We start from the raw sequence: 27,887 nt of genomic DNA on the forward strand, positions 1-27,887 counted from the left end.
CTCCTAACAGTTGACTAAACAGCCAATTTTAAATGCTGAGACTGCTTGGCTTTGAGCTTATTGCGAGGTAGGACACTAAAACCCCTAGCCCTGTGCTGCTTACTAAATACTGAGAGCCTGGTCTCAGGCCCTCTACCTAGTGAGCTACTAAGAGATTGGATGGCTTGGTTAGGAAACACAGGTTTTGAAACTGGTTGCTGAGAATAAGAAGGGGTGAGATTCCCTGAATATTTGCCTTATTTCCACCCAGAACTACTTGGAAACATCCATTTATCTGTGAAACCTTTAAGGAAATAAGTTGGACTGCCTGTTAACAAAAGAGTGTTTGGATCAATTTGTTATATTGACTTACTGACACTAAGCTGAGAAGCTCTAAAAGGACTGTAGCTGACATGTATCTGGGCAGAATTCCACTAGTTTGGTAATGGTGTTTGGGTCCAAGGTACTGCTTACCTTAAATGCCCACATTTCAACAAGCTAGCATTTAAACTATCTTGTGGGTTTCTGTTTCAGAATAGAACTTTAAATTTTATCTTACTTTACAGAAATTAGAGTTCAAACAGCCAGATCCTACATCTTCCATGCCACAAAGAATAGGTAAGTCTTTTGTGATTTTTTTTTTTTCAACAGTTACCTTTTTCTGTTTCAGCGGATGGGTGCAGCCAAGTTTTTATTTTGTATGATGGAGTGCACATTCCATATTGCAGGCTGTGTGTTTAGTTACAACCACGTATCACTAAACATCTATCTTCTTTCTGTTTAGGGGTTCCTCCTAGCTCCTTTACCCAGGTTGTCCATTCTGCAGGAAGACGGTTTATTGTCAGCCCTGTCCCTGAGAGTCTGTTAAAAGAACAGGGCTTTCCCCCATCTGCTGTCCCTGGAGGAAAAGAAACGTCAGATATGGGTAAGTTATCTAAACCCTTAGAATCTGATGGCTAAGACATGTTCTTCAATGTAAATTTAGTTAACTAAACTGTTCCTAAAGACCTCTTAAAATACTAGGGAAAATAAGGAACTGTCTGTGCTGGTAAGAAGTGATTCTGTAATTTGGGCAATACCATGCAGGATTCTCAGCTCGGTGGGAAATGCTGATGGGCTGTCTGCAAGACTCTGAAACGTTAATTCTGTATTCTAATGTAAGCCTGGATTTGTAATTATTTTTATTATGCTTAGAGGTAAATGTGATCTTAGTCTAGAGCATTATGGCCTTTTAGTAGTGAACTCTTCCAGGTGGACTGACATTTTTCTGTTCTTCCAGTTGCTGCATCTCCGCTACATGGTCCTGGAATGAATCTGTCCCACTCGGCATCATCACTGAGCTTGCAGCAGGCTTTCTCTGAGATGGGGCATGCTCAAATGACAGAAGGACCTAGTACAGCTCCTCCAGTGTTCAATCAAACAATGCCACCATTTCCACCTGCACTTTCTACCATGGCGGGTAGTGGTGCACCTCCTGCATCTGTGGCTGCTTCTTCAGTATCTGTTCCCTCCAGCACAGGTGTTTCTCTTCCAGGATCTGTTACTTTGCCTTCAGAAAGTGCAGCTGCTGGTGTCACACCAAGCGCAAGTGTGCCAAGCTCTATTTCTCCACCTCCAGTCTCACAATCTGGACAGCAATCGACTGGTGTCACTACCAGTGTGAGCGCCCCTGCTTCTTTCTCCTTACCTACTACATCCCAGCCTGCTCAAACAGTAACTGGAGACATTGCTCCCAGTATCAGCACACCATCATCTTTGGCACTATCATCTACCCAGGTTCCTGGTGTCACTGGTCTTGGTGTCGTTGCACCAGCTGTGACATCTCAGTCTACTCCTCAGATTGCAAGTAGTATGGCAGCACCACAGATGTCTGTTGCCCTGTCTCTGGCTCAGAATGTGGCTTTGCAGCTTCCTCAACTTAGTAGTAGTGGCTCTGTCTCCAATCTGGCAGAAACAACAGTTGTAAGTGCTCCACAGTCGCTACCTGAGAGCGGGCAATCTATGGATAAATCACAGCTCTGCAATGCCACTGGCTTATCACTTCCGATCTCTGCACCTTTATCATCCTCAGCAGCAACAAACATATGTGGCTCAGTCACTCAGCCTGTGATACATCCCTTACTTGTCCCATCAGGAATTACATCAACACCTGTCCTACCCCAGATTCCAGGTGCGACGCCCATGTTGCCCCAGGTTCCCTTACCTGGTGTCTTGCCACAGCCAGTCACTAACTTGCCTGCAGTACAGCAAACGTTGATACACAGCCAGCCGCAGCCAGCTCCGTTACCCAATCAGCCTCATATCCACTGTCTGGAGGCTGATGCTGATGCTCAGTCTAAAGCTCCTGGTATTGATGATATAAAGACCCTGGAAGAAAAGCTACGGTCTCTCTTCAGTGAACATGGTAACGTGGGAACAGCACATCCATCAGTATCTCTGGAGACATCATTGGTAATGGAAACTACAGTTATTCCTGGGATACCAACCACTGTTGTTGCACCAACTAAACCCCTGACATCCATTAGCACTTGTATACCTCCAAGCAGTTTGCCTCTTGGACCAACTGGTTTGCCAGTACTGACACCAGTTGCCACTCCTGGGCAAGTGATCACCCCAGTCAGCTATATTTCAGCATCGAGCAGCATTGCAACAGCAGTAGTGAAACCAGGGACCTCTCCTTCAAAGCCCCCTCTTAGCAGGGTACCGGTAAGAAATGCAATGTTTGCATGAATATTAAAAATATCGTAGGAAGCAGCCTTCTCCAGCAGAATCCCTTTTATAAAGCAGAATACTTACTCAGGCAGAGGTATCTTCATTTAATATAATATTGAAAGTTTTATGCTCTGGTGGTTTCTGTGGATTTTTTGTCCATATTGGGGGGGAAAAAGGTCCAATCTTATATTGTGCCTCTGAGAGAGCTCTCTAGTGTCACTTAATTTTTTCTACTCCTAAATTACAAAGAGTAAAGTGACTGTGGCTTGGGTTTTTTGTGATTTTTTTTTTTTTTTGTTGTTTTCTCAGACAGAATTTGGAAGGCTTGCTTTAAATGGCTTTTGGTCTTGTACATGATCATCAGAATGAGACTGGATGGTTGTGTGTCTCATGAAGTAGTCAGGATAGCTTAGCTTTGCTTCTTGTCATTAGCCTGTTCCTTGAAGGCAAGGGTGAACTTGACTGGAACTTTGGGATGGGTTGCTGTTGCTGTTGGTTTTGTTTGTGTGTTGGTTTTTTTTTTAAGTCCTGCTGTTTATGTGGTGCCTGGATACTCCTTTCCTTCCAAATGTTAGGTTTGTGAAAGCAGAATTTTTAGAAGTTTGAAAGGTATCTGGGTATCTGAAAACAGACTTTTTTTAGTGAATTGTGCTCTTCAGACACACGCTTTCATAAAGAGAGTGTCATGACTTACAGGAACAACTTGTGTTGGAGATGTTGTTACCTGCTTGCTAACCAGATGTATCAATCTGTGAATTGGACTACCTGTTTTCTTTTAAATGGCTCCCCATATTGGGAGGCAGTGCATTTCAGTATTTTAAATAATTGGTAATGCTTTCCTTTTCAAACTTAAATGGAAACAGGCTGAAGAAACTTTCAGGTGTTTAACAGACCACAAACCTTAATACTCCTTTTTGTTTCTGTAATGTTCTTCTCCACTCACCAACACTTGTGTTGGTTGTCTTTAGCTAGCCTTGCTATCAACCAGTTTCAGGCCATTCAAATTGAGCTAATGCTCCTAGTGTCCCCATTCATTTAGTCTTTCCCTTGTACTTTTTGTATTCTAACAAAGTAGAAAACTGCCGCTGTGGAGAAGCGGGAATATGTGCCAGGGAAGTTGGGAAGGAAAACTAGATGCAGAGGTATGCATTTGTATTGAAATTAAGTTGAGAATTAGAAAAGAAATATAAGAAAATAAAAAACCTGGTGTTGGTTCAGGAACAGTTGGAGCAGTTGGGAACCTGCTAATTGCAAACCTGTAATTACAGAGGCTTGGGTTTCAATATAAGAGATGTTTGGGGTTTTTGGTTTTCTGTTGTGGAAAAACTACCTCTTCTCTGAAGTTTTCACTTATGAATTAGTTTGGATTTTCAAAGCTTATTTTTAGTTTCACTTCGTGTTGTTTTTCAGCTTTAAGGAGATCATTGCTTTAGTTTTTCTGGGGTCTACTAAACTCTGTGCATTTTATTTTGTTTACGGCCAACCTGTTAACCTAGACACTTAAATGTGTTTTGACTTGTCTTAAGAAAGTATTTAAAATTATGTTCTCTCACTTACAAACTTAAATTATTAACTTACCACAGCTTAAAAATTCATCATGCCTCGGAAGAGGTGATGTCCATATGTATGTTCCTAGTGCACAAAAAAGCTGAGGTAATGCAGCTTGGCACAGTTCCTGCTGAAACATTTTTGGGAGGATAGATAACTATGGAGTGTGCCTTCCCCGGGCAGCTGTTCCTGCAGTTTGAACCATTAGTTAAGCTGTGGTAATGTGACTGCAAGCTGGAACTGGTTCTGCTTGTCGAGGACCAGAGCAGACTGGGCCAATTATCCATATCCAGCACAGCTTACTGTCATACAAGGGAAGCCAGCTGACTGACCCTGTAACTTGTAAGGCTATCATGTGTTTCTCAAACTTCAGTCGCTATCAAGCCTCAAGATTACAGCTGAGAATAAGAATTGTGAGTTGTGTAATGGATGGCTTAATTCCTAGGACTTCCCCCTTCCCTAACAATGGAAGTAACTAACTGGAATGTGCTATCTGATCTGGCAGGGAGGCTTTGATGCCTCCTTCTAACCTTTCCAGTCTCTCTAACCTCTTCCACATAACCTGGATGACTTCCCCCTACTCAGTTGCATGGCCTAGTCGTCTTCTGTGGGTCATCAACACCCTTCAGGTTAAAAAAAAGTGATGGATGAAGAGATTGGTGTGAGAGGCCTATAAATCTGCTTCTCAACGAGTGGGAGACATCCTTGGGCACGACAGTTCGTGTTATCAAGTCAAGTTGCTTGAAACAATTTGCCAGAAGCACATAGCTTGCTGTTGCTAATGGGCAGTTAACATAGATCTGTTGTAAGGAGATTGAGTGCATTCTTGCACCCTTTTATAAATTAAGCTTCTTGGAAACTTAATTGATTTTTGGAAGAACTACTGTAGCATTTCTTGCAGACTTGAAAATAATACCCCCAAGATGCTTTGCTCCTGGATGCAGAAGCTTGTTTATCTTCAAACAGCAACAATTTCCAGTTTAATCTGGATTAAAAAATAAACCAGAAGCAAACAAAACAACTTCCCCCAGCTTTGTTGCAAAAATCCCTACAGACTATGCTAACTCCCCAGGAAGGAAGTCTCTACAGAAAAAAATGTTGAGGCTTCTGTTATATGATGTGACTGACTGTAGCTTGGTATCTGATCCTTCTGTTGTTCCATGTCTGATGGACTCGCATTTCCTCTTCGTTATCCATAGGTGCTACCAATAGGTTCTGAACTTCCGGCTGGCACTCCATCCAGTGAGCCGCTGCCACCTTTTCCAGGACCTTCACTAACTCAGGTGCTACATGACTTGGCAGGTTTTATCTGCTGCTTTTCCTTTCAAAGAGCATGTTTCGATTAAACTCTCCATTGCATGTTATTAATGTCTTTGGTTTTCTTTCCTTTTGACTGAGTAACCCCTTTTGTGTAACTGTAGCAGTAGCCAGAGTCACTTCAGCACAGGCTATGTAGCTTGTCCTTTGGGATGTTGTACTCGGTGTCTGAAGTACAGGAACAATTAATCAGGCCTGGGGTTCTTCGGTGTGTTAACCTGAACATTAGAGGTTTTTTTAAAACATAACACGGGTGAGTCTGTGCATAAAACTTGGACCTGTTTTCTTCTTGAAAAAGCGTATAGAGGCAAAATTATAGCTCATTAAGAAAGCAGTATATACTGTAGTTCAGTGTTGAAGAAAATGCAAATTTGCTGGCTTTGAAAATTCCTATTTTGTTTTTTTGTGATTATTACTACATTCTGATTTCACTAGGCTTTCAGATTTGCAAAAGGTACTTGAAGCTCCTGATCATAAACATGAGTTGAGATGTAACCGTGGCTTCCCTTGCTCTGATTCTGTCCTTATATGCAATAGTAAGCTTGAGTATTTTGTATGTGAAGGGACAGGTAATCAGCTCAAACCCACAAACACAAATCAGTTTTCATTTCTGTTTAAAAAACAGAAAAAATATCTTGTAATTGAAAGAACTTTATGAAGACAAAGCTGTTTTATGGAACATCTGAATGGTGTGTAATAACATGTAACATGGGAACATTGCACTTAGATATGCAAAGAAAAGCTGAAAAAATAACTGAACCAAACCCATGAGACCATGAGGTAGAATTGTGCAACTTTTGAAAGCATCTTGTGAATAAGCACAAAGATGGCTTTCACACCAGTTTTATATTGAAACCTGTAAAGATGTGATTCAGGTGGGTACCTTATTGGGGTGCCTGCTTAAGGCTCAGTAATTTTTTCTGAAATCCAGTGTTTCCTCTGCGCATGTGCTTCTTACAGTATTGACCTCTTCTACCTGTGGCTTAAGTCCACAGTGAATAGACTTAGAGTATGTGTCCAAAACCTACACCTGGAGTCTGTCCTTTTATAGAAAAGAATTATTCACTTAAGTCTTAACTATAATTTTAAAGCAATCCCAGTAAAATAGCTACAGTATGAAAATTTGTACAGTACTTACTGGCATTATGGCCTGACTTCTTTTTTGGTTTTTTGGACCCCCGAGAATTTTAATGCAAACTGAGCTAACCTTGATGAAGTCCTCTCCATGACACTCTCCTAAGGTTCTCCCTCTCATGTCTTGCAATGGAGCTCTTGAATTCAAGTTTCACCTGTGGAAGGGAATTGAAAATAAACTTTAAAGGTCACTTTAGTTCTTTGCAAGCTGTTCCTTTTTTGGGATTTACAATAGATCGTTGAGATCTTACGTCTGAAAGGATTTAAGCTGACTGTCATACAAAGGAATAATGTTAGAAAATTGCACATTTAAACTGTGCTAAGGCACTTTTGGTTAAAAAGCTGTCATGGCTCATGTTCTACAGCTGAAATTGTAAAAACTGAATTACATGTATTAGGGTACTAATCTTCAAAGATGTCATTGGAATAGTATTTCCATTTCAGTTTTTCAAGTGTGAGACCCATAATACTGCCTAGTTCTAAAGACATGAGTAGAGTGGAGCAGCAGGGCATGTCAGCTGCTTTCATGTAGTTTCATGTTGGTTATGAAATTAATAGTCTGGTTTTTTAGGTTTTCCAGCTTTTTTCCTCCAGTACTTTTGTATGCAGAAGCTCTGCCTTCAGCAGTTTCTCCAGTTCTCCCAGTGAATGTTGTGATCTTGTGGTCTCTGAAGAATCTTTCTTAGCCTACGTTTGCATCGAGTATGTTCAGGGCATTAGAATGGAGGCAGTCCAGTGGACCTAAGTTACGGCATGCCAAAAGTTGACATCTCATCCTGTCTATCCTTGCTCTCTACCAGCGCAGTGGTCTTCATCTGATGGAACAAATGTAAATCAGTGGTGTTGATCAAGGAGTCCTTGCAGATGTCCTCTGTGTCCAGAACTATTTGTTTGTCTCTTCTTTTTAATTAAAGCATGTTTAAATCTTTTGTAAGCAGTAAGAATCAGCCCACTACTTGGAAAGTATCGTGCATTGTGAAAAGGCAGAAGTTCATGCTCTTTATGTAAGAAAACTATGAAAGTCAATGTACGGCTCTTGAAACCTGTCAGGAGTGCTGCTGTATTTGGTTTTACGTGGCTTCTTTCTAGCATGCTGAATGAGGGCCATATTCCTGCCCTGTGAGTCATCAGGAAATGGGTATCTTCTGCCTCCAAATGAGCAAGAAGCTGAATGACTTAAGTAGAGCTGTAAGATGGTAGTCTTATCAAGTAACACTCCCCCCCCCATCTTCCGGAGACAGAAGCTGGTTTATGCCTTTCAGCTAGTTCCTTCTGAAGCATGATTTTGCTGAAGAGGAGACAATTTCTTGTTAATACTTAGGTGTGATCTTACTGTGCGTACAGGTAGCAAATGAATATGGAGGCAGCTGGTTAAAATGAGTCACACCTAAGTTCATAGTCCTTCTTATTGTTACTGCTTGGAACTGAGTATTTCAGAACATTTTCCCCAAAACTCAAAGCACTTGTAGCCACTTATGTGACTCAAGCCACTGGACCACTGCAGAAGGCTTCTTTCTCTGTCTTAGGTATTTCTGGCAGGATTTGTGGTATGGAAGAGGCATAAACGCAAATCCTTTCCTTCTTGTCCTTTGCAAACAGCTTACCTAATTTCAACTCTCATTTGAACTCTAAAGCCTGTCTAGGAGTCAGACAAAATTGGACGAGACCAACTGGATCAAATCTAATTGACTATTAAGAGCAGTTGCTGCTATCACATAATACTACCTGGAAAATTACTGGCTTGTCTTAAAGTAGATAGGCTTGCCTTCCTTGTTGCTTCTGTCAGTAGCTCATTACACAACTTTTTTTTTTAATAATTTCCTTAATACCAGACTCCTAATTTGCAGACCAAGTACATGTCATCTCAAAACCAGTTTTGGACAATGTCTTCCTTAAATACCTTTTCTGTTTATTCCTTAATGGCTTTTTAAAGGGTATTTAGGTTAATTTTCAAACTTCATTTTGGTAGCCTTGTCCCAAAAGGAAATCTTTATTTCCTGATCGTTCTGATATCTCAGCTCTTTGTCTATTTGAATCAAATATCTTCCTGTGAACATAAGTGATGAGAATTACGTAGTATTTCAGGTGAAATGTCCTGTATTTTACAGTATTATTGAATTAGCTCACTTGTCTGCTAAGAATTTGGATTTCTGAAAAGTAGTCACAGAAGCCTGCATTTTCTTGTGCTTCTTTTTTATTTTTTAAATTTGGATGGATTTGGTATGGGCCTTATTGTTAGGCGCTTTGGTTGTTTTGAAATCCACAATTCAGGAAGAATTTCATCCTGGCAACCTGTTGAAAGCATCTTTATGCTCTTGTGTACCTCTAACTTTCAGTTTCTTGAAGGTGGAAGGTAATGTTTTTATGTTGCCGTGACCTCAACTTCAGTTCTAAAAACAGATCTAGTTTTTTAATATAAAAGATGTAAAAATATTAATGATGCTAAAGTTTGGATGGAAACTTCTACTCCATAGGGTCAGAATTGCAACTGAGTGATATCTGCCAAGTTTGTTCTTCCATATATATCTTATGGGTATGGCCCTAATTAATAATTTTGAGTGAGTCTGAACTTTCCTTATCTATAAGACATTTTTAGGTAATTCTTCTTTTCCCCAATTCAATTGGCCAAGCTTGAAAAATGTCTTAGATGCCAACACAAACAGCTGAAATATAAGTCATAAACGTACTTGTGAGAGATTCTGCCCCTCTCCCTTCTTCCTCTTCAAGTCAGTCCATCCAGATAGCTCCTTAGAGGGTTTTGTTTGATTGTTGTTTTAAAAATTGTTATCCTCAGTCTTGCTTTATCCACGTTTGCGTTTGAAATTATAGGCATATTTTTTTAATTTTTCTGTGATTCCCTCCCCCCCCCCCCCCCCCCCCTTCACTTTCTTCAAGATTTTAGATAATGGAGGTCATTCGTGTTATGGATTATCCTCCAAACAAAAAATGTGGAATTTGGAGGCTTGCAGCATCTTTGCTCAGTTCTTAAGTGGAAATTTGTACTTCATGCTAACTTCAGGAAAAACAGAAGTTCCAGTTAATGCTTCTTTTCTGTTTTTTACCAAATATGTTTCTTAAATTTGCTTCCAGTCTTAACTATGCTATACATGTTAAACGTAAACATGTAGGAAGAGAACTTAGTAGAAATAGGGGAGCTGTACTGGCTGCTTTAAATTTTAGTATTAAATCTGGCTGTTTCTCAAATGTGATGTATTTCTACTGAGCTGGGACAGCTGTTTACTCTTTCCTTTCTCAGTCCCAACAGCCACTGGAAGATCTGGATGCTAAGCTGAGAAGAACCCTTAGTCCAGAGACCGTTCCAGTGACATCTGCTCCTGCCTGTGTATGTTTGCAATGTTGGCAGTTTAGTAGTCATGAAAAACTTCAGTGTTTTCTCAAGGTTGTGCTCTTAGGTCGCTACCTTAAATATCATTACACAAATCTTCAGGCTTTTTTTTTTTTTTCCCCCAAAAAAATGAAGTCACCTTCCAGTTTGTGGGACTGAGTCAACCAAAATAAGAAAAATCTGTGTGGTGCAGTAGATCATGTCTTTGGGTATTAGTTCTTAATCCAGCTTTCCTGGTGATGTCACCAAACTAGAAGTGAGTATGGAATAAGGGGAAAGAGCACTAAACAAGCAGTATGTGGTATGTCAGTCTTAATTTAAGAGGGGAATGTTTAAAGTGTGGATCTGAAATTTTTAAAGACTATAATAGTAAACTTTGATACGAAATGGGGATAGCCTTGGGGGTTGTAAGGCGTATAAAATCTCTTGGTGATGATGCTTGTTTTGGAGGTTCAAAACTTGCATTTGTCTTCTCACGGTCATACTTTGACCCTGGTGAAAATAAAAGGCTATGTATTGTGCAGTATAGTGGATTTGTTGGCATTCAATCAAACCACTGATTCTTTTAATTTTGTTTTGTTTTCACCTGTGAACCTTTAGTCTGTGCCCTCAGTTGCATCTACAACGGTTACCGGGCTGGTGTCTTCAGCACCGCAGTCTCTGAAGGATGGTAAGACAGCCTCGATTATTTTAGATGGTTTCTCAGCATGGCGATATAATCCAACATCGAACAGACTAGCAACTTCAAAGGATATAGCCTTTCTTTAGTAAGTCATACAATGACAATTCCTTAGGGATTGTATTAGTGCTTAGTAACTAGACTGAAATTTTCCACTGCAGACCAGGGGAGGGGAATGACATATGCATATTACAGTAACTCCTTTAGGATGTAAAGCTCTCCAAAATGCTAAATTAAGACTTGCAAAGAATTTCCAGTATGCAGCTGAGGTACAGCTTCAGGATTTTGAAGGAACTGTTTTCTACGATCTTGGCAGCAACAGTAAGACTTTTCATCTTGTGTCATTGCGCTGTGTTCTATATGTAGGAATACATCTTACTAATGTAGGAGTGTTTCCTTTCAATTTAAATGGATAAATGAAGGTTAAACTACTAAAAATTTAAGAAAGGCAGTAGGGAAATCAGGCTCCCTTCTTGGCTACTTTAGAAAACTGAAGGTTGACTTGGGTGATCAACAGTTGAAGTCTGAATGATTCATGACGTTCAGATCTAAATGAGTTCAATTGTTGGGGGGATGGGGGAACCCCACAACTTGCAAAATAGTCTGAGACTTTCCTGTTAGTATTTCCCCTAGTTATTTTAATTTAAAAAAAAAAACCCTTCCATTCTTTTTAAAAGAAATTGTTTGTGGTACTAAAATGATTTCTGAACTATCTAGTAAACATTATTTAACTTGCATGTGCCTGTGAAGTTCGGTGACAAACCGTCAAAAGCTAATAAAAGCAGTGGGAAAATAAAATACTTCCATTTTGGTATATTGTTAGTAAACTATACTGTAGAACTCATCTGTGTGCTAGGAAATCAGTTGGGTTTTGCCTGCTAAAGTTTAGAAGGTGAGAGTAAACTGGGAAGTTGTTTAATACACACAGCAAGCTGTCCAATAGAACTGATTTAAAAATATAATATTATTTCTCAGCTTTGTAACCTTATACCGCCAGTGCATACAGCAACAAAATTAGGAGCTGACACCTAGTAATCCAGCTCTGAAAGCTTCAGAGAGACTGCTTTGAGTAAATGTGGTTTGTAACATTTCTTCAACTTAGATTTTTCTGTTAGTAAATCGTCCCTAGCATGTGTGAAACTTAGGTAGTCAATATGAGTATTGAGTTAGAATAAATTTTTTCTTAGATGAATTTTGGTTCTGTTTTTATCCTTTGGCTATTTCACATCCCTGTTTGAAATCGGTGTGCTTTTTTACTGCTATCTGAAAGTATGCTTTTAGCAAGTATACCATGGAGGGAAACTTGATACAAAAATACTTCATTTTAACATTGCTCTTTGATAGTCTATATGGTACAGTTGAAAAAAAGAGGTCAGGTTCCATGAATCCAAAGGCCTGCTAGGAGTTAACTGATAGCTGAGTTTGAAGTAGATAAAAAGAAATTGTTGGAGTTCAAATGTATTGCTCACTTTCTTCTTAATCTCCTTCTCCTTAGCTTCAGCATCATGTGGTGGAGAGAGCAGTGCTATGGCTACAACAGCAGGAGCTGGTGTGCTTAAGATGGGACGGTTTCAGGTAGGAGATGTTAAACTAATTTGGTTGTTGATAGAGGATCTTGGAGCAGTTCCTGTGTAGTCCCAGCTCAGCAAGCCTCATGGGGGGCTTTCCTGTTGGAAGAAAATGTCCGTGTTGAGCTTGTGAATGCAGTGCTTTGTGCAGATGCTGTTTTTATTCAGGGCAGAGATTGCACTAGATTATGCAGGTCTGGAATTGTGAATACAGCATTCCATCGTGTCAGGCCTCAGCTATGTAGCCGTTGGCTTTGGTCCTTAATGTTAGTTGCTTTTGGGCTAACAATGCTGGGATGTTCGCTGTGTCATGAACTGTTTGTGGAGGAAATGCCCCCTGAATCTGCTGTGTTTCTTGGAGTTAATCCTCCAGATCGCTTAAAGTACTACTTTGTGTGGCAATGTGTTTACTTGGAGGGAAATAGTAGTTTGCTTTGTGGGATACCAAGGAAACAAGTTATTTTCCCCTCTCAGATGCATCTTACTACAAAGGTAAAAAAAAAGCATCATGTTAAGGAAGAGCTAAGAAAGCCTGCATGATTACATTTCTATTCTAGGTATCCGTGGCAGTGGATGATGTGCTAAAAGAGGGTGACAAACCTGAAACTAAGCCAGTGCAATTTGAAACCACCTCCACTGATTCTTCATCTCTTTCTGGCAGTAGCCCAGAGAGTACACTGGTAAAGCAGGTTGGCAGTCGGAAAAGCGAGGCCGTTGCTGACTCTTCTTTGGATGCAGTAGATGGCATTCCTCAGACAGTTCCAGTGCTGCAGTTGCCAGTAGATGTTGGTCAGCCTACTAAGGTTGGGCGCTTTCAGGTAACAACAACAACGGATCAAGTGGGGGCGCTTTTCAGTGTCAAAGACTCAGGACGAGGTCAGCTGTGCAGAGAAAGAGCCAATGACTCTTCCTCTGTCTGTGGGCTTGGAACAAGTTGCTTCTTCAGCTGCAGCTCCGAAGAAAGAGTTGGAGTCAAGGCAGTCCCCACACATGAATGGTCCGTCCTCTGAACCAGAGGCCGCCTTCTTAAGTGGGATGGCTAAGGATTTGGATGATGGCTCAGGGAGCCCAGACTCGCTCCAGCTTCTGGGGTCGAAAATCAGCCTCCCTGTTCAGAGCCTTAGCAACTCATTCAACTCCTCCTACATGAGCAGTGACAACGAGTCGGATATTGAAGATGAAGACTTGAAATTGGAACTCCGTCGGTTACGGGAGAAGTAAGGCTTTTTTCATTGTGTGGCCACGTATGAAATGTGCGTAAGGGGATTAACACGAATTTCTTCTGTACTTTTGACAAAGAACGAAAGTAAACTTCTTTTAAAAAGACAGCCTTTGCTAAGTGTCAGGACCCATTGTCAGTGTTTATGTGGGAGAAAGGTTCTTTAGTGGGAAAGTAGTACACAATTACAACAAAAAAGGTATATATACAGGTTTGCTGAGTTTAGTTTTCTGACCTGTAACCTTGTTGTGTGTGTTTATATGTAGATTGGTTGCTGTACTGTGGGTAAGAGTGCAGATGTATAGAAGCTTGTGCATATCACTGAAGCTTAGTATTTAGTGGGAACAGTGGTGTCTCATTTGAAAATAACACACAACTGCATTTCTAATATGCATTTCTGGCATTTCTCATGGTTCCCCTTGTCCTGAAGAATTCTTGTTGACTTAGAAAAAAATTTTGGAAGTCAAGCAATCTGACCTATTAATTTATTTATACTGAAAGTTGAACTTTTTTTAGGGTAGCTGGCAATTTAAAATCTTGTGTATGCAAGTGTTCTGGAAAAAAATACCACACCCCTAAGGCAATACAAATATAGAAGTCTCCAAGGCCGTACATCTCAAAATGAATAATCTAGCTATTCCCGTAGCATTTTAGAGCTGAATGATTTGATCTTCTACAGTAGGGGTATGCTCTTGTTTGTACTTCCATTTACCCTGGGTTTTATGATTACAACATTGGGAACTTTGTGTTGGAATTCTAGCCAGGGTTAGTGCACGGTGGAAGATGGCACGTGTTCTGCCATGTGTTCAGTGGTTATTTGTGGAAAAGATTTATATCCTCCTTTCTTAAATGTTAATGAGAATTTGACCAAAGAAGCTGGGCGAGCTTGACTGGAGGGGAGGGATTGTATGCATGCATGTATATACATAGGATTTTGGTAAATCACACTCCTTCGTACCTTCTTAGGCACCTTAAAGAGATCCAGGAGCTGCAGAGTCGCCAGAAGCAGGAGATTGAGTCACTATACATGAAATTGGGAAAGGCGCCGCCTGCTGTAATTATCCCCCCCAGCTGCACCCCTGTCGGGGAGGAGGAGGCGACCTACTAAAGGAAAAAGCAGCAAGTCCAGTCGTAGCAGCTCCCAGGGAAATAAAAGCCCTCAGCTATCAGGTGAGACTTTCTTCAATTTTTTGAGTGGATGAAACCGACAAGGTACCATATCTCATTCTTATATCTATGCCTGTGTCTCTGTCTTGTCTTTGGGAGGGGGTATGTGTGTTCTCCCCCACTCCTCTGCTGCCCGGATTACGAGATCATTGAAATTGCTTTTGCTGTTTGGTGGTCTTGCTTGTGACTTTTGCGATCTACTGAAAGATGCTGTCACGTTGCTCTGTAAGAGCAGTTTTAGAGTTGTGATTTGTATTTTTTTAGACAATTAATTATAGAATTCTGACCAGGAAAAAAGCGTAAGTTTACAGTATGGAGGAAAACTTTGGTTTATTTTTTTAAAAGATAAATTGCTTTTGTTGCCTTGTGAAACTGATTTTAAAGAATGGGGCTGATAACGTCAATCATCTTCAGAGATATTTTTTTCTACTTTAGTAGCACTGAAGCATGATCTTACTAGTCCTTACACTTCAGAAACTTAGTCACAGTTGATGGATGTTCAAATAGTGATTTTGGTTTTGTTTGTTTAAATGGAGTTGCAGGTTTTTTGGTACTTAGAAACTGAGAAACAGTTTCAATTGTCAAGGCTTCCTGTCTTAGTAAAACCACTTTTATTATAAACAGAACTAAAAAATAAATAGTACTGTTGACACTTTGAATGACATGGATGTCAGATGCTTGCTGGGTAATTGTAGATGTCTCACATCCTGTAGCATTGAGTAAAGAGTACTGGAGGGCCAGCACTGTGAGCAGACGAACTTGTTAACTGCTACCTGCACGTTCACTTTGGTAATTCCATGTCATGCTGTATTTTCTGTGTCCAGTCACACTGGCTGCTCACTTTTGATTAGTTATATGGTATGGGAGCTATGTGTCAGTAAGCTAGCACAGAGTTGCCTTAAAACTTAAGTAAATAAGAATATTTATAGTCTTACTGCTTTCTCAGAAACTAGGAGTAGTTCCCTCCCCTTGGCGCCTCCCCCCTTCCTTGGGTTGTCATGCTTGACCAGAGGATGGTATCGTCCCCTCCCTGTTATAGATTCGTTAATAAGTTAAGATTGATTGACTTTATTTGATTGATTAATTGATTTTATAAAATCATTTTATAAACTTAAAATATAGAAGGATAAGAAATATTTTAAATGAAACTTATAGCTGCACAGTAAAAGCTGTTATGAGATTTTGTACATCCTGTACCAAGGCTAGAAGAAGGGGCTAGAACCATTGTTAAAACTTAAGTAGTAACTTTAGGGTTTGAAAGGTTTCTTTGTATTTGACCAGTCTTCTGTATGTAGAGGTGTATTGAAATGTCAGAGTATGAGATTAATGGAAACTGGGGAGAGTCGACTGGAACAGCTTGTACTTACCTGCCAAGAAATTGTGAACTTTAGTAAAAGGTAATTCCGGCAGGGGGAGATCGCGACCACCGACTCATACACCACCTACCCAAATCGTACCCCAGACCCATTTCTAGACCTTTCTAAGCTTTACTGCGCAGAATCGGATATAGGAGGAGAGTATGTTAATGATTTACGGGAAACATTATGATTATGCATGAATATTTAATGAATATGTATGAATAAGTTCTATATAAGGTGTATGATTTTGAGACCTGGTGTGCGTTGATCGTGAGAGGACTCGCTCACGCACCCGGCCGTTAATAAAGAAGTGTCTGCTTATCTACATCACATTGGTGTTGATAAGTTCTTCATTCCGACATTTTGGTAACATCCCCACCCCCAGGACTTTTTTCTGAATCACTAGTGTGATAGCTAAACTGATCATTTGAGTTACCTGGTAGTGACTTCCCCCCCTAGTAAACGTTCCAGTCAAACTTCCTGTTTTTTCTCCTGTCCCTTGGGAGCAATGACAGAAGCTTTGAAAATGAGGTTGGGGAACGGAAACACTGAACAGCTTTTTGCCTTCCTTCTTCTTTTAGGCAATCTGTCAGCTCAGAGTGCGCCGTCAGTCTTGCCCCCACAGCAGACACTTCATCCTCCTGGTAGTGTGCCAGAGACTGGGCAGAACCATTTGTTACAGCCCCTCAAACCTTCACCTTCCAGCGAAAATCTCTACTCTGCCTTTACCAGTGATGGTGCCCTTTCGGTACCAAGCCTTTCGGCACCAGGCCAAGGTAAGACTTCAAGTGGAATTAGTGTTGAGTCTTGCGCTTTTGTTACTGATGAGCAAATAATCAACTTGATGACACTTGATTTTTAATGCACAGCGTGGAGTAGATTGGTAGTCTCGAGCCTATGTGCGGAGGCTGATAAGGGTGTTCTCTGAACTGAGGTTTCTTCCTTCTCACATAAGTGAAGCGTGAGGTTGTTGAAGTAATGAACATATAGCGCATGGCCCTGTCTGCTGTGATGAAAGCACCAAGGAGAATACAAGAGAGTGCAGTATGGTGTGGCAAGCAGTGTTCTGCGGAGCTGGGGGAAAGGTATTGGCTGAAAGGGTGAGGAGGCAGGTGAGAATGGGGGGTGGAAATGTGAAGCGGGACTAAGGAAGGGGCAGACCAGCTTTGATCAATGTTAACACATAATTGAAATGGTAGGAAATGTCTGTTTAGGCTTCCAGACTGCTTTGGCTGTTTCTGCCAATGGAACTTTTAACAATAAAAGGTCAAAAAGGCTCTTGCTCTGCAATTGTGAGTTAAAGAATTATCCTTGGAAGGAACAGGTAGTGTGGGAGGATGGAAAGGTAGGAATAATCAATTTTTCATTTACTCATTACTCAGGTTGTGGATTGCTTGTTACTAGTTAGTATCTTAATCAGATACTTACACAGCTGTGATCATTTGATTGGAAGCACTTCTTTGCTTCCAGTCATTAAGGGGGTGATAGCTGGATTCCTTTATTTCTCTGAATTTGGCTGTTCTAGGTTTTCTTTTCCCCCTTGAACAACTTTTTGAGAAATTTTGCCATAGTCTGATTGAATGCATCAACTCTGATGCATGATTTTGCTGAAACTTGAGAAGTACAGACAGAAAATGGGAACAAATGTTTAAGAATTTTCTATGCAGTTTTTTTTAATGAACTGTTTAAAGTATTTTGGAGCTTCTTGAATAATCTGGCTGTATCTAGAGTTGTGCAGTACAGTTTTATAATTGGGTAGTTTTGCCAGCATTTGGCTTTCTTATTTTGATTGCAACCTTATTGTTGGGTTATGTACTGAAGAGTAACGCTGCAAACTTGGCCTAAAGTCTGGAGGTGTTAGAGGGAGTCTCTTCACTCCGTATGTTGTCTACATACTCTTTGGTCCACACTTTGAGGCTTATTCTTGTGTGTCATGTTAATGCATTTCACCCTTCCAACCTCAAGTTTCTAACATCTTGTAGTGGTGTTCTGTCCCTCTTCCTCTCCTTTCTCTGTTCTTCCCGTTTTTGTTTTCTCACAGGCTGTGCGAAGTTTAACTGTGCATCTGAGAGAGTGACGTTCAAGCCTGGTGGCAGGAGGACCCGATTTCTGAGTACGCCCTGCTTGGCTCTTTGTGTGTAACACCTTTACTCCTTCCTTGTCTGTTTTTTGTTTCGTCTTTTTGTTTGTTTGGTTTTTTTTTTTTTTCTGCTGCTCGGATCTGTTTCATGCAGCCCATTCTCATCTACCACCTTGTATTCCCTCCAGTCCCATGGCTCAGCTGAGCTGCTCTTAGCACGCCTTTAGAAGTTTGGGTTCTCATGTTAGGTGTTCTCTGTTCTTAAACTCATAATAACAAGCACTCATTTTCTTTAAGCTTTTGGTGGAAACCTTCACGACAGTTCAGTGAAATGATAGAAACCGGGGAGAGCATTTTCTTTTGGCCTGCCTTAGTAATTATGCTTCAGCATATGTTACTGCACATGAGACTTGGAAGAAAAGTAGTCTTTCTAGTGGAACAGTGAGGAAGACTTTTGTTTTCCAAATTTCTCCTTTAGATGCTACTGCAACTGATGGGAGGGAATACGCTCACTTCCTCCAGCAGTATGCTTGCTGCGCAGGTTTGATTTGGTATTGCATGTTCTCAGCACTAGTGCTGGTTACGGTGCAGAGCATTGATGCCACCGTTGATGTAGGCAGTCAGTATGTTCATTAGCCAATAGCTAAAGAATAAAGTGTTGAGGGTTTTAAAATCATATTCTCAGGCAAACTCAAAAGATCCTTACCTACTAATGGGCCCGCTTTTTGAATTTTATACTGTGAATTGGAGATCTACTAAATGTGCAACAAATAGCTATAAAGGTGGTAGATAGACATCTTTAGACATTCTCTCAACCCTCGTGAGTTACCTTTGCAGTTCTTGTCAAAATCCTTTCGTTTGTACTTACGCTAGGCCAGACTTACGAGAGAGCCTCAAACTTCTGATGTGATTGAAGTAATGATACGCTTGAGCTGAGGCTGCTGATGTGATGCTTTTTATTAGGAGTGCTGCAACATCTCCCATGCTGCTTCTGCAGGCTGGACCCTTTAAATGTCCTGACATTTATTTCCCACCCTCTGGAATGTCTTTGATACATGAAAGCTTTAAGCGCTGTAAAGACACCTTCAGTCACTGCACTGCATGACAGTACCACACAACTGTAGCATCTGTCTCACTACAGTTGGCCATAGCTCAGCTGAGCCAGAGAGTTGTGTGCGGGAACTGGGCCTGGCCCTTCTGCAGAGACAGCTGCAATGCAATCAGCTCCATCCTCTGGGAGAGGGAATGAGTTGGAGGGAGGGGAAATTCTTGCCTGGCTGTTCTGTTTTGCAATGATACCTCCATCTCACTTCATTGGATTTGGGGAATATAAGTGCTAATGGCATTTAATTTTTCAAATTGAGCAGCTTTAAATGTTTTTGCTAGTATATTAATGTGCAGATATGCACTAATGGACATTTGCAGTCTCAGGAATTATGGCTTCTTTCTTGGAAGCAGTTAAATTCTTACTAAAGCAAACTTAGAGATAATCTTTAGTCTTGTCTGTCCTTTTTGGGGCTAGGGAATATAAAGAACAGCCATTCTGTGTCTAGAATCGACAATGAACTGAATATATGAGAGCATCATTTACTTATAAGGCCTTGGCTTGCTGCAAATTGACCATCATCTGGCTAAGAGTACTTTGGCATGTATACCTCTTGCTCATGGGACTGGAGCTAGGGGAACTGGATTCCTTTTGACAAGTGTGTTGTAGCTGTCCTGTAAAAGCAGGTAATCCTTGGCATGGCACAGCTTGGCCTGGCACTTGGCTTACGGCAGGTTGCTTGCTTCCTGGAGTCTTGTCCTTGAAATGTTATTGCAGACTGTTGTGGAGAGTGACAACCGGAGAAGGCGCTGGGTTAGAACCAGTGGTGTTGAGGAAACAGTGCAGTAATTGATGCTTTTAACTGTGCAGCTGGAGAAACAGAGTGGTACAGCTTGGCGGGGAATGTCTGAACTATTCCATGGATTGAGAAAATAAGGTGACAAACTAAAAGCACTTGACCTATCGAATACATCTCTCCTGTTGTAAACTGGTTGAACTTTGATAGTGTAAAATGCTCCCTATGTCCTGACAAAAATGGAAGATGTACTTTTCCTTTTGCAATAACAGCCAGTTGTGACAGTAATATCTCCTGACATTCTTCACTATGGCGTGGAAATTCTGAAGAAGAAATGTGGGAGGCTGGGCCTTTTCTCTTTCTGAAAGTACAACTGGTTAAACTGTCACAGAGCAGTCTTTGGGTTTGTCCTGGAGTGTCCTAGCAGTGACTAAGAGCCCTGCCATGCTGTGTCCTCTGTTTCTCACCAAGCTTTTTGTACCGTTTCCTGATACTAAACATTTCTCACTGTTTCTCTTATCTTTAACAAATTACTCTCTCTTTGTGCTTCAGGGAAGATGGTGAAAAAAGTCTGTCCTTGCAACCAGCTCTGTAGTAATTATCTTATTTCTGTTATCTCCGATTCCTGATTGTAAAGTTATTCATCAGCTTTTTCTGGTCACTGAAGCCTTACCTTCCTGACTCTGTCTCCAGCACAGCATCTGTCTGTCTGTGTTATGCCCTCTAATGTGTGCTCAGTCATTAGGATATCGAATAGTTTGGCTATTGCTCTGGCAGGCGAGTGGAGGCAGGCAGAACCTCGCCTCCGCTGTGGAACTCGGCTCATCGCTAACGAGAGCGAGTTGAGCATCGAGGTCAGTTGCTCGCTGTAACGTGCTAGAGTTGGACCTTTGAGCAGCTGGTTCGTTTACAGATCTGAGGGGGCTTGGCACCTCAGTGCCAGATCCCATTGCGGACACTCCTTCGACATTTTAAGAGCAAGCTGTCAGATCTCCAGTGTCTCCCAAAGCGAGAGATGTTTTGAAAAGCCTGTGTGTGCTCATGTTGCTCAAGACTGTTTTACAGGTGTCTTTGACTGCTGGTTTATGGGGCGGGGGGGGAGGGGAATAAAAGGGCAGAATGAAGGCATTACGGGTAGCGGGCTGGAGAGAGAGAAGCCTGTTTCACTTCAGATCCTTCATGTCAGAGCAGAACTGGGGACGGCTGCTGTGACCAAGCAGGAATGTGGGGGGGTTGTTTCCATTGAATGCTACAAGTTGAAGCACTTCCTTTTCAGACTCTTCTGGATGGCAGTTTCTGCAGGTGGTAACTGTGTTGGAGCTAAAACGTGAAATTCCTGAGAAATAATTTTTTTAAATTGACATTACATGGGAGCTTTGGTAATTGCAGAGCTCCCTGTTGTGGTGTAGGCTGGTCTGTCTGTGATCCAAGATAAGAGCTCACTAACAAAATCATATTTGTGGACAAAGCTCTTGCAACCTCCCTGAGGTTCCCACCCTGAGCCAGTCCAGTCCTTTTTGAAACACTTAAACTTTCCTAAACGATATTTCATACCTTGATCGATTCTCTCTTTTCCGTGGCCTGAGGAAGCTCTCTAGCATAGGTCCAGGATCCATTGTGCTTTACCGATGAAAATGGAAATGTGAAATATCCAAAGCAGATAGTGGCCATCGTGAAGAGGATGAGAGCAAGTGTGTCGATCCCTGCATGAATCCTTACGGTGGAATGTGATGATTACTGGTTTTGGCAGCTCTCCTGAGCACCCCTTTCTTGCTTTTGCCTCATTTGTCTTCAATTTCACCTTTCACATCATTGCTCTTATTAAACAATTGTATCTTGAGCCTTTTCCACATGATGCATGCTTGAGGTTCTTGTTATTTCACTGTAGATTTTCCTTGCCACCTTAGCGTGTTCATACTACTCTTCATCTGTGCTGCAGCTGCACGCTCTGGTCAGGGAGCCGTACTCATTTATTTCACGTGTACGGTTGCATGCACCTGCCTGCTCGTAACAACTGCTGCCCCACCTGTGGGCACCCGGACCGGGAGCCACTTCCATGCTTGAGCTGGAACTGGTGGGAGGGATTCGTATCCTTCCCTCTTCAGCGCCACCAGAGGCAGTAACACTTTGCTTATTTGTCCTGCATAGTAAGTATGTCACCTTCCTAATTCACTCCTCAATATGAAACATTCCTGCAGGGGTTTGGAGCCAGTTCGCTCTTTGATACAGTGGTTGCAAGGAGTGTGGCTGATAGCCAGGGAAAGCGGAACAGATGAAGCAGCTGTCGGGCAAGAGACAGCGACTCCGTCCTTTGGCCTTTGCAATAGAGAGATGATTTTCATTTCTGGCTCTTTTGATGCTCCAATTCTAATGAGTTTTCTTCAGAAATGTCTACCATAAACTCAGGTTTTCTTGGATTTCCCAGTTGCATTCTTAGAGTGAGCAAGTAGAAATGTTTGAGGAACTTTGAGGAAAAAATTAGGTGAGGATGTGTCCTTACAAGGAGTGCAGGGACAGCACTGCTGTTGCCAGATACTGATTTTGTTGTTTTGTTTGGTACTAAATGGATTTGAAAAATGTAAATTTATTCTGCCCTTACCATGTCCTTCAGAAGAAGTCTGCCCTAGTGGTTAATTCTCACTTCCACATCTGTAGATGAGGGTACTTTGATTCCTGTTATCAAATACCCTGAATTTTCAGCAGTATTGCAAAGAAGTTGTATGTTATGAGGTCTGCCTCTGCAAAACCTAAATTTGAGTGCAGTTGCTTGTTCATAAGTGTGAATGGGATAGTGAGGCTGTCCAAAACAAAGCTTCTAGATATTTCCCCCCCCCCCCCCCCCCCCCCCTACAGGATAATGTTCAGTGAGCTTTCTAGTAGAACTGGATCATGGTATTTATGTGAAGGGCTTTTTGTGTTTGTGCAGTCAACCCAGTAAACAGAAAAACTTGTCAAAGCGTGTCTAAGGAGCTACTCTCATTTCTACCTTCTTGAAGCCGTATTGGTGGTTTGCATCTGAAATGCTTGTTCTTCTGACTTAAGAAATCTGAACATAATGGCAAAAAAAATGCTTTCAGAGGCAAAAAGCAAAATTTAATGCAGTGCAGACTTCCTCTGCTGATCCTGGCTGTTTGGTGGATGAAGACAGTCCCATCTGGTTACCCTCAAGAACCTAAGTATGGCAGCTATTGGAAACAACAGTTGCTGTTTCTCGCTGTGGCTTTTTTGCATAATCTCCGTTAATTTTTATCTTCATTTTACAAAGTGGAGATAATTTGCTACAGAGCAGCTGGCAATGCTGATTGTAGTGCTCCTTATCCAGCATCCAGCGTGTGTCCTCCAAGGTGGAACTGACCTGTGCCAGTAGTGGTTGCTGCTAGTTAAAAGGTGTAGGATGAGAGAATGACAGCGACTGTACTGTCATCCAGCGCTGAAATCTAATCTCCTTTTTCTTCTACAAAGGCCTGTGGGCTGCCACCATTCCCCTCTTAAGTTGACTACTTGCAGCGCTTCTTGAAAAGTAAACGTATCTGTGAAATTCTCTTAAACTGAGAAAATGCCTGTAGGAGTCCTTGTAGTTCCCACTTCAGTCTGTCCTGGAAGGAAACTTAGAATTAATCTGCATGGCATTTAACTGGCTCTCTATTGATGTACCATTACCATGATTATTAAAGCTACTAGAGGAAAGGTTATCTGTAACTGAAGTTTTGATTCTTGGTTTTTTTATTTGTAGGGACCAGCAGCACTAATACAGTCGGGGCTACAGTGAACAGCCAAGCGCCCCAGCCTCAGCCTCCTGCTATTGCCTCGAGCCGGAAAGGGACTTTCACAGATGACCTGCACAAGCTGGTAGATAACTGGGCCCGAGATGCCATGAACCTGTCTGGAAAGAAAGTTGGCAAAGGACATAGCAGCTATGAGGTAAGGCGGAATCCGTGAACACTGATGGTACGAAACTTTCAGTGTCGCTGCCGTCTCATCTGGGTATCCATCACAGCTGGGGTGCAGTTGCCCTGCAGCTTGGGCAACTGCTCTAGAAAATTACTTACCTTTTACGTACAGGATTGTCTCACCTGTACAATCCTGTACAGGGAGGGGAAGGGGATAGCTAAAAGAGGGCCATGAGGTGTGTTCCTGTAAATATCCCTTGGGAGCAGCTTGTGGACAGAGGGGGAGTGAACCTGTGGTTTTTAAGCACAGCTGTGTAACTTTTCTTGGGGGCTGGGTTTTCTTTCAGGGCCCTGGCATGGCAAGAAAATTCTCGGCACCGGGTCAGCTCTGTATCTCTATGACATCTTCCCTGGGTGCTACGCCTATCTCTGCAGCATCAGCTACCTCTTTAGGTCCCTTCACAAAGGCGATGTGCCCTCCGCAGCAGTACGGTTATCCAGCAGCATCTTTTGCCGCTCCATGGAGTGGGACGGGTGGTCCGACACAGCCTCCGCTCGGCCAGTTCCAGCCCGTGGGTGCCGCCTCTCTGCAAAGCTTCAACATCAGCAATTTGCAAAAATCGATCAGCAACCCTCCAGGCTCCAACCTGCGGACCACTTAGCCGCGCTCGGAGACCGTGCTGGCTAGACCTCGGGACAGGACGTGGGGAGGGAGATGGGGCCCTGTATCAACTCTTAGTGCTGCAATGAACTGGTAGCTTGCCAGACTGGGAATGAATTTCTCTTTTCCAACCATTGCTGTCAGCTCTCTGTAAGGGGAGTTTCCCCACACACTTTCAAGGGGGAGGAGGATGATCAGCATCCTTATGGTGGGACAGTGCTTTTGACCGAGGGGTTCTGCTCTTGTGTGGAGCAAGAGCTGTGAAGAGAAGTCGTGGGGTCAGTTTAACGCAGTCTTGCTGTAAAATTTCTCTCTGGTTTGAGGCTGAATCCACACGCGTTGCGGTGGGAGGGCTGAATCCTAGCATGAGGCTTTAGTACGCTTCTCACCTCTCCCTGAAGAACCAAGACCAGGAGAAAAGCTGTCCAAATCCCCCTCCTCTCCCTCTCCCCAGTCAGTTGTATCTGGCTCCGAAATGATGGGGCACACGAATGGACTTGCAGTGCAGCCCGTGCTTGATAGGTCATTACTGCTTTAAGTAAGATATTAACAGCTTTGACTGCAGCATTAGAGCAATTTAAATTGTTTAAAAAAATTTAAAAGTTCCCTGCGGACATGTACTTACCATCAGTTTTGATGTGGAAACACTGTGATATATAAATGTTGTTGGACAACAGTAGTTTAAAAATGAGTGGAATATAGAGGGTTAAAAAAGTTAAAAAGAAAAAATGGGAAAAAAAGCTAGCTATATCCTTATACTTATTGGAGACACTTTAACTTTTTCCTTTGTATTTTCATTGTATTAGATAAATAAATGTGAATGTAAAATTGTATAAATTAATGTACTTGAATACTTGTCTGTTCTCCCAGTATGCTTGCTGGATATTTTAGTGCCTTGGACTTCTATTGCTTCTGCAGTTCGCATCATCTTCCCAGCAGAGCCCCGGGCAGGCGAGGGCAGGTTCAGAGGTGGGTTATCTGTACCTAGCGACTGGGACGTTCGCGGTTATTTAGCGGTACCGTTACTGTTTAGAGTAGGTGTAAGGAGGGGGAAGTCATTGAGGCAGCAGGTTGGACCAGCGTTCTGTGTGTTGGGGAAACTTGTCCAGGTGGGCAGATCTGAAGTTGCTGGTGTGACAGGGGCCAGGTGGGGGTGGGACGGAGGGTCGCGGGTGAAGCTACAACGAGACTAACCAGTAGTGTCTACGGAGGCAGGAGGTCTGGATCGGAAATGGAGAGAGGACGGGGAGAACGTGTGTCTTTGGGAAAGGCGCAACTTAAAATGCAGTTTGACTCCACCTGTGAAGTGTAAAGATGTTTGGTCAGGATGTGACTTGAGGGAGAGGTGCCATTGCTCGTTGGCATGGGCTGGTCTGCTGGGATTGCTTTTCTTACCTTTTTTTTTTGTTTGATTTGTTTTTGGTTTTGTTTTTGTTTTTAAAATCCATTTAAGCCAGGAATACTGTCCTGGTGCAACGTCCATTGCCGGCAATGGATGTACTTGAAACAGCCGGCATCGAGAAGCTTCCTCTGTCTTGCTGGGGGATTTACAATTTTGTTGACTCTTCACAAATTTCAAGCTGGTGCCAGGACTGTCACTATCTGTCACCTCTTAGCAACTGTACTGTACCTTCTGCTTTGGCCGTTATCCCTTTTCCTATTTAAAAAATACTGGTTTCCCTTTCAAATTAAAAACAATACCAACCAGTATTTATGTAGTGCTGCAAAAAGCAGTGAGGGGAGAGAGCACTGCTTCCTCGCGCTCGGGAGTCGCGCACCAGTATCCTGGGGGCTGGCGCATCCCGGAGGTGTTACTTGCCTGAATTTTCCACCCCCCCCCCCCCCCCCAGGGGCGCTCTTCCCCTGTGGAGCCTTAACAGGGAGTTTTTCTGTTTGCGTATGTTGTCACTTTTTCTTTTTACAAAGAAACTGCAAGATCCGTTCCTCTTTGGTCACTTTTTGTACAGCGGTTTTGGCAGCAAGGGCAGGTACAGGCTGGAGATGGACGCCTGAGGGGCGACAGCTATAGCGTTGGGGTGGCTGGGCTCCGAGTTCCTTACGTTGGGGAGTTTATTCTTTGTAACTGAAGTGCAGGCTGGAGCTACAGAACGAGAGAGAAGGCTCATGGTGTGCGTGAGTGCTGGAAGGAGAAAACGGGGGTCCCGGTGGCTGGAGCGAAGCAGGGAACGCAGGGAAGTTTCCCGAAGGCACCCCGGTGCGGTGCGAGGGGGGAGGCGCGCTCTGGGAACGGGAGCGGTGACAAACCCGAGGCAGTAATGAAACAAGGGGAATGTTCCTGACGGGGGAACCAGTCGGCTGGATGCAGCACATTGTTATTTAATTTTGATCTAATAAGTTTGAGGTTGTTTTTTCACTTAATGTTATGCAAGAACTGGCTTTATTTACCATTGATATCCCCTCCCCCTCCCCTCTCCTCCTGTGGATGAATAACTGAAGTCTAGAGGAATAAACTAATGCTACTGAACTGTTAAATTATTTTGTTTAATATTACACTTTGAGTATCTTTTTCCACATAAAATCTGTTTCTGAATTTCAAGCGTTTTCTTTACATTATTTAACAATGTACACTGTAAAAAAATAAAAAAATAAAAAAAATAAAAAATTAAAATGAATTGAAACTTCGGGCTTCCCTGGCCATAGTTAGTTGTATGTTTTGCACTAAACCCAGGCCGTGCGCTTCTAGTACGATTGCGCTTTGTGCTGCCGTTTGTTACCTTTGTAGAATATTTAATGAAGTCATTCAAATAAACCAAACCTGCTCTTGTTGAGCTGTGGGTTTTCTTGTTGAACAGCAGGTTCCATCAGCTCTGTCCTCTTCCCGGAGTGATTGCTGTTACCCAGCTTCCCAGTTGTATCACAGGAAAGTACAAGAAACCCCATTTTAATGAGACCCTTAACTTCTCAAAGGCAGTGATCGGTAACGAGCCTCTGGCCTTTCAATCGAATATGCTGGAAGATGGTACTTTAAAGAATAATTCATAGAAAGGATCTTTGAGAGGAGGGGCCTCGGGGGACAGGAGGGAGAAGTGGTACGTAGGAGAATCGTACAGTACGACTGCTTTCATGGCCGAGACTGTCGGGAAGTTACCAAGCAGCAGGGAAACATGCAGAGATGTGAGAGGAGAAGGCGGCTCTCCGGGGCCGAGCGCAGGTGGGGCTGCACTGGTGGTGGCTCTCCGCTCCCTGCGGGCAGCGAGGCCAGAGCAGGGTGTGCTGCAGGGGCTGGGGCCGCCCTTCCTGGGCACAGGAGAGTCCGACTCTCCTCCTGCTGGTCCCTTGCCCCCCTCCCTGGGGTGGAAAGGAGCAGGGATGCGCACCGGTGCTGGGAAAAAAAACTTTTTAGTGTAGCTCTAGGGTAGGAATTCCA

At 42.5% G+C, this 27,887-nt stretch overlaps 1 protein-coding gene across 1 annotated transcript in view; it reads left to right on the plus strand.

Moving 5' to 3' along the window:
- Positions 1–25,344, plus strand: part of WNK1 (WNK lysine deficient protein kinase 1) — a 104,854-nt gene extending 79,510 nt beyond the window's left edge. Inside the window, 14 exon segments of the mRNA XM_055808139.1 lie at positions 546–597; positions 764–904; positions 1,259–2,685; positions 5,439–5,522; positions 9,947–10,033; positions 10,637–10,706; positions 12,211–12,290; positions 12,841–13,125; positions 13,127–13,500; positions 14,469–14,565; positions 14,567–14,672; positions 16,609–16,803; positions 23,682–23,869; positions 24,186–25,344. Coding sequence (XP_055664114.1) covers positions 546–597; positions 764–904; positions 1,259–2,685; positions 5,439–5,522; positions 9,947–10,033; positions 10,637–10,706; positions 12,211–12,290; positions 12,841–13,125; positions 13,127–13,500; positions 14,469–14,565; positions 14,567–14,672; positions 16,609–16,803; positions 23,682–23,869; positions 24,186–24,500 — 3,501 coding nt within the window. The 3' untranslated portion in view covers positions 24,501–25,344.
- Positions 25,345–27,887: the final 2,543 nt, after the last annotated feature.

The sequence above is a fragment of the Falco peregrinus genome, chromosome 6 (genome assembly GCF_023634155.1).
Source record: "Falco peregrinus isolate bFalPer1 chromosome 6, bFalPer1.pri, whole genome shotgun sequence".
NCBI classification, from domain to species: Eukaryota; Metazoa; Chordata; class Aves; order Falconiformes; family Falconidae; genus Falco; species Falco peregrinus.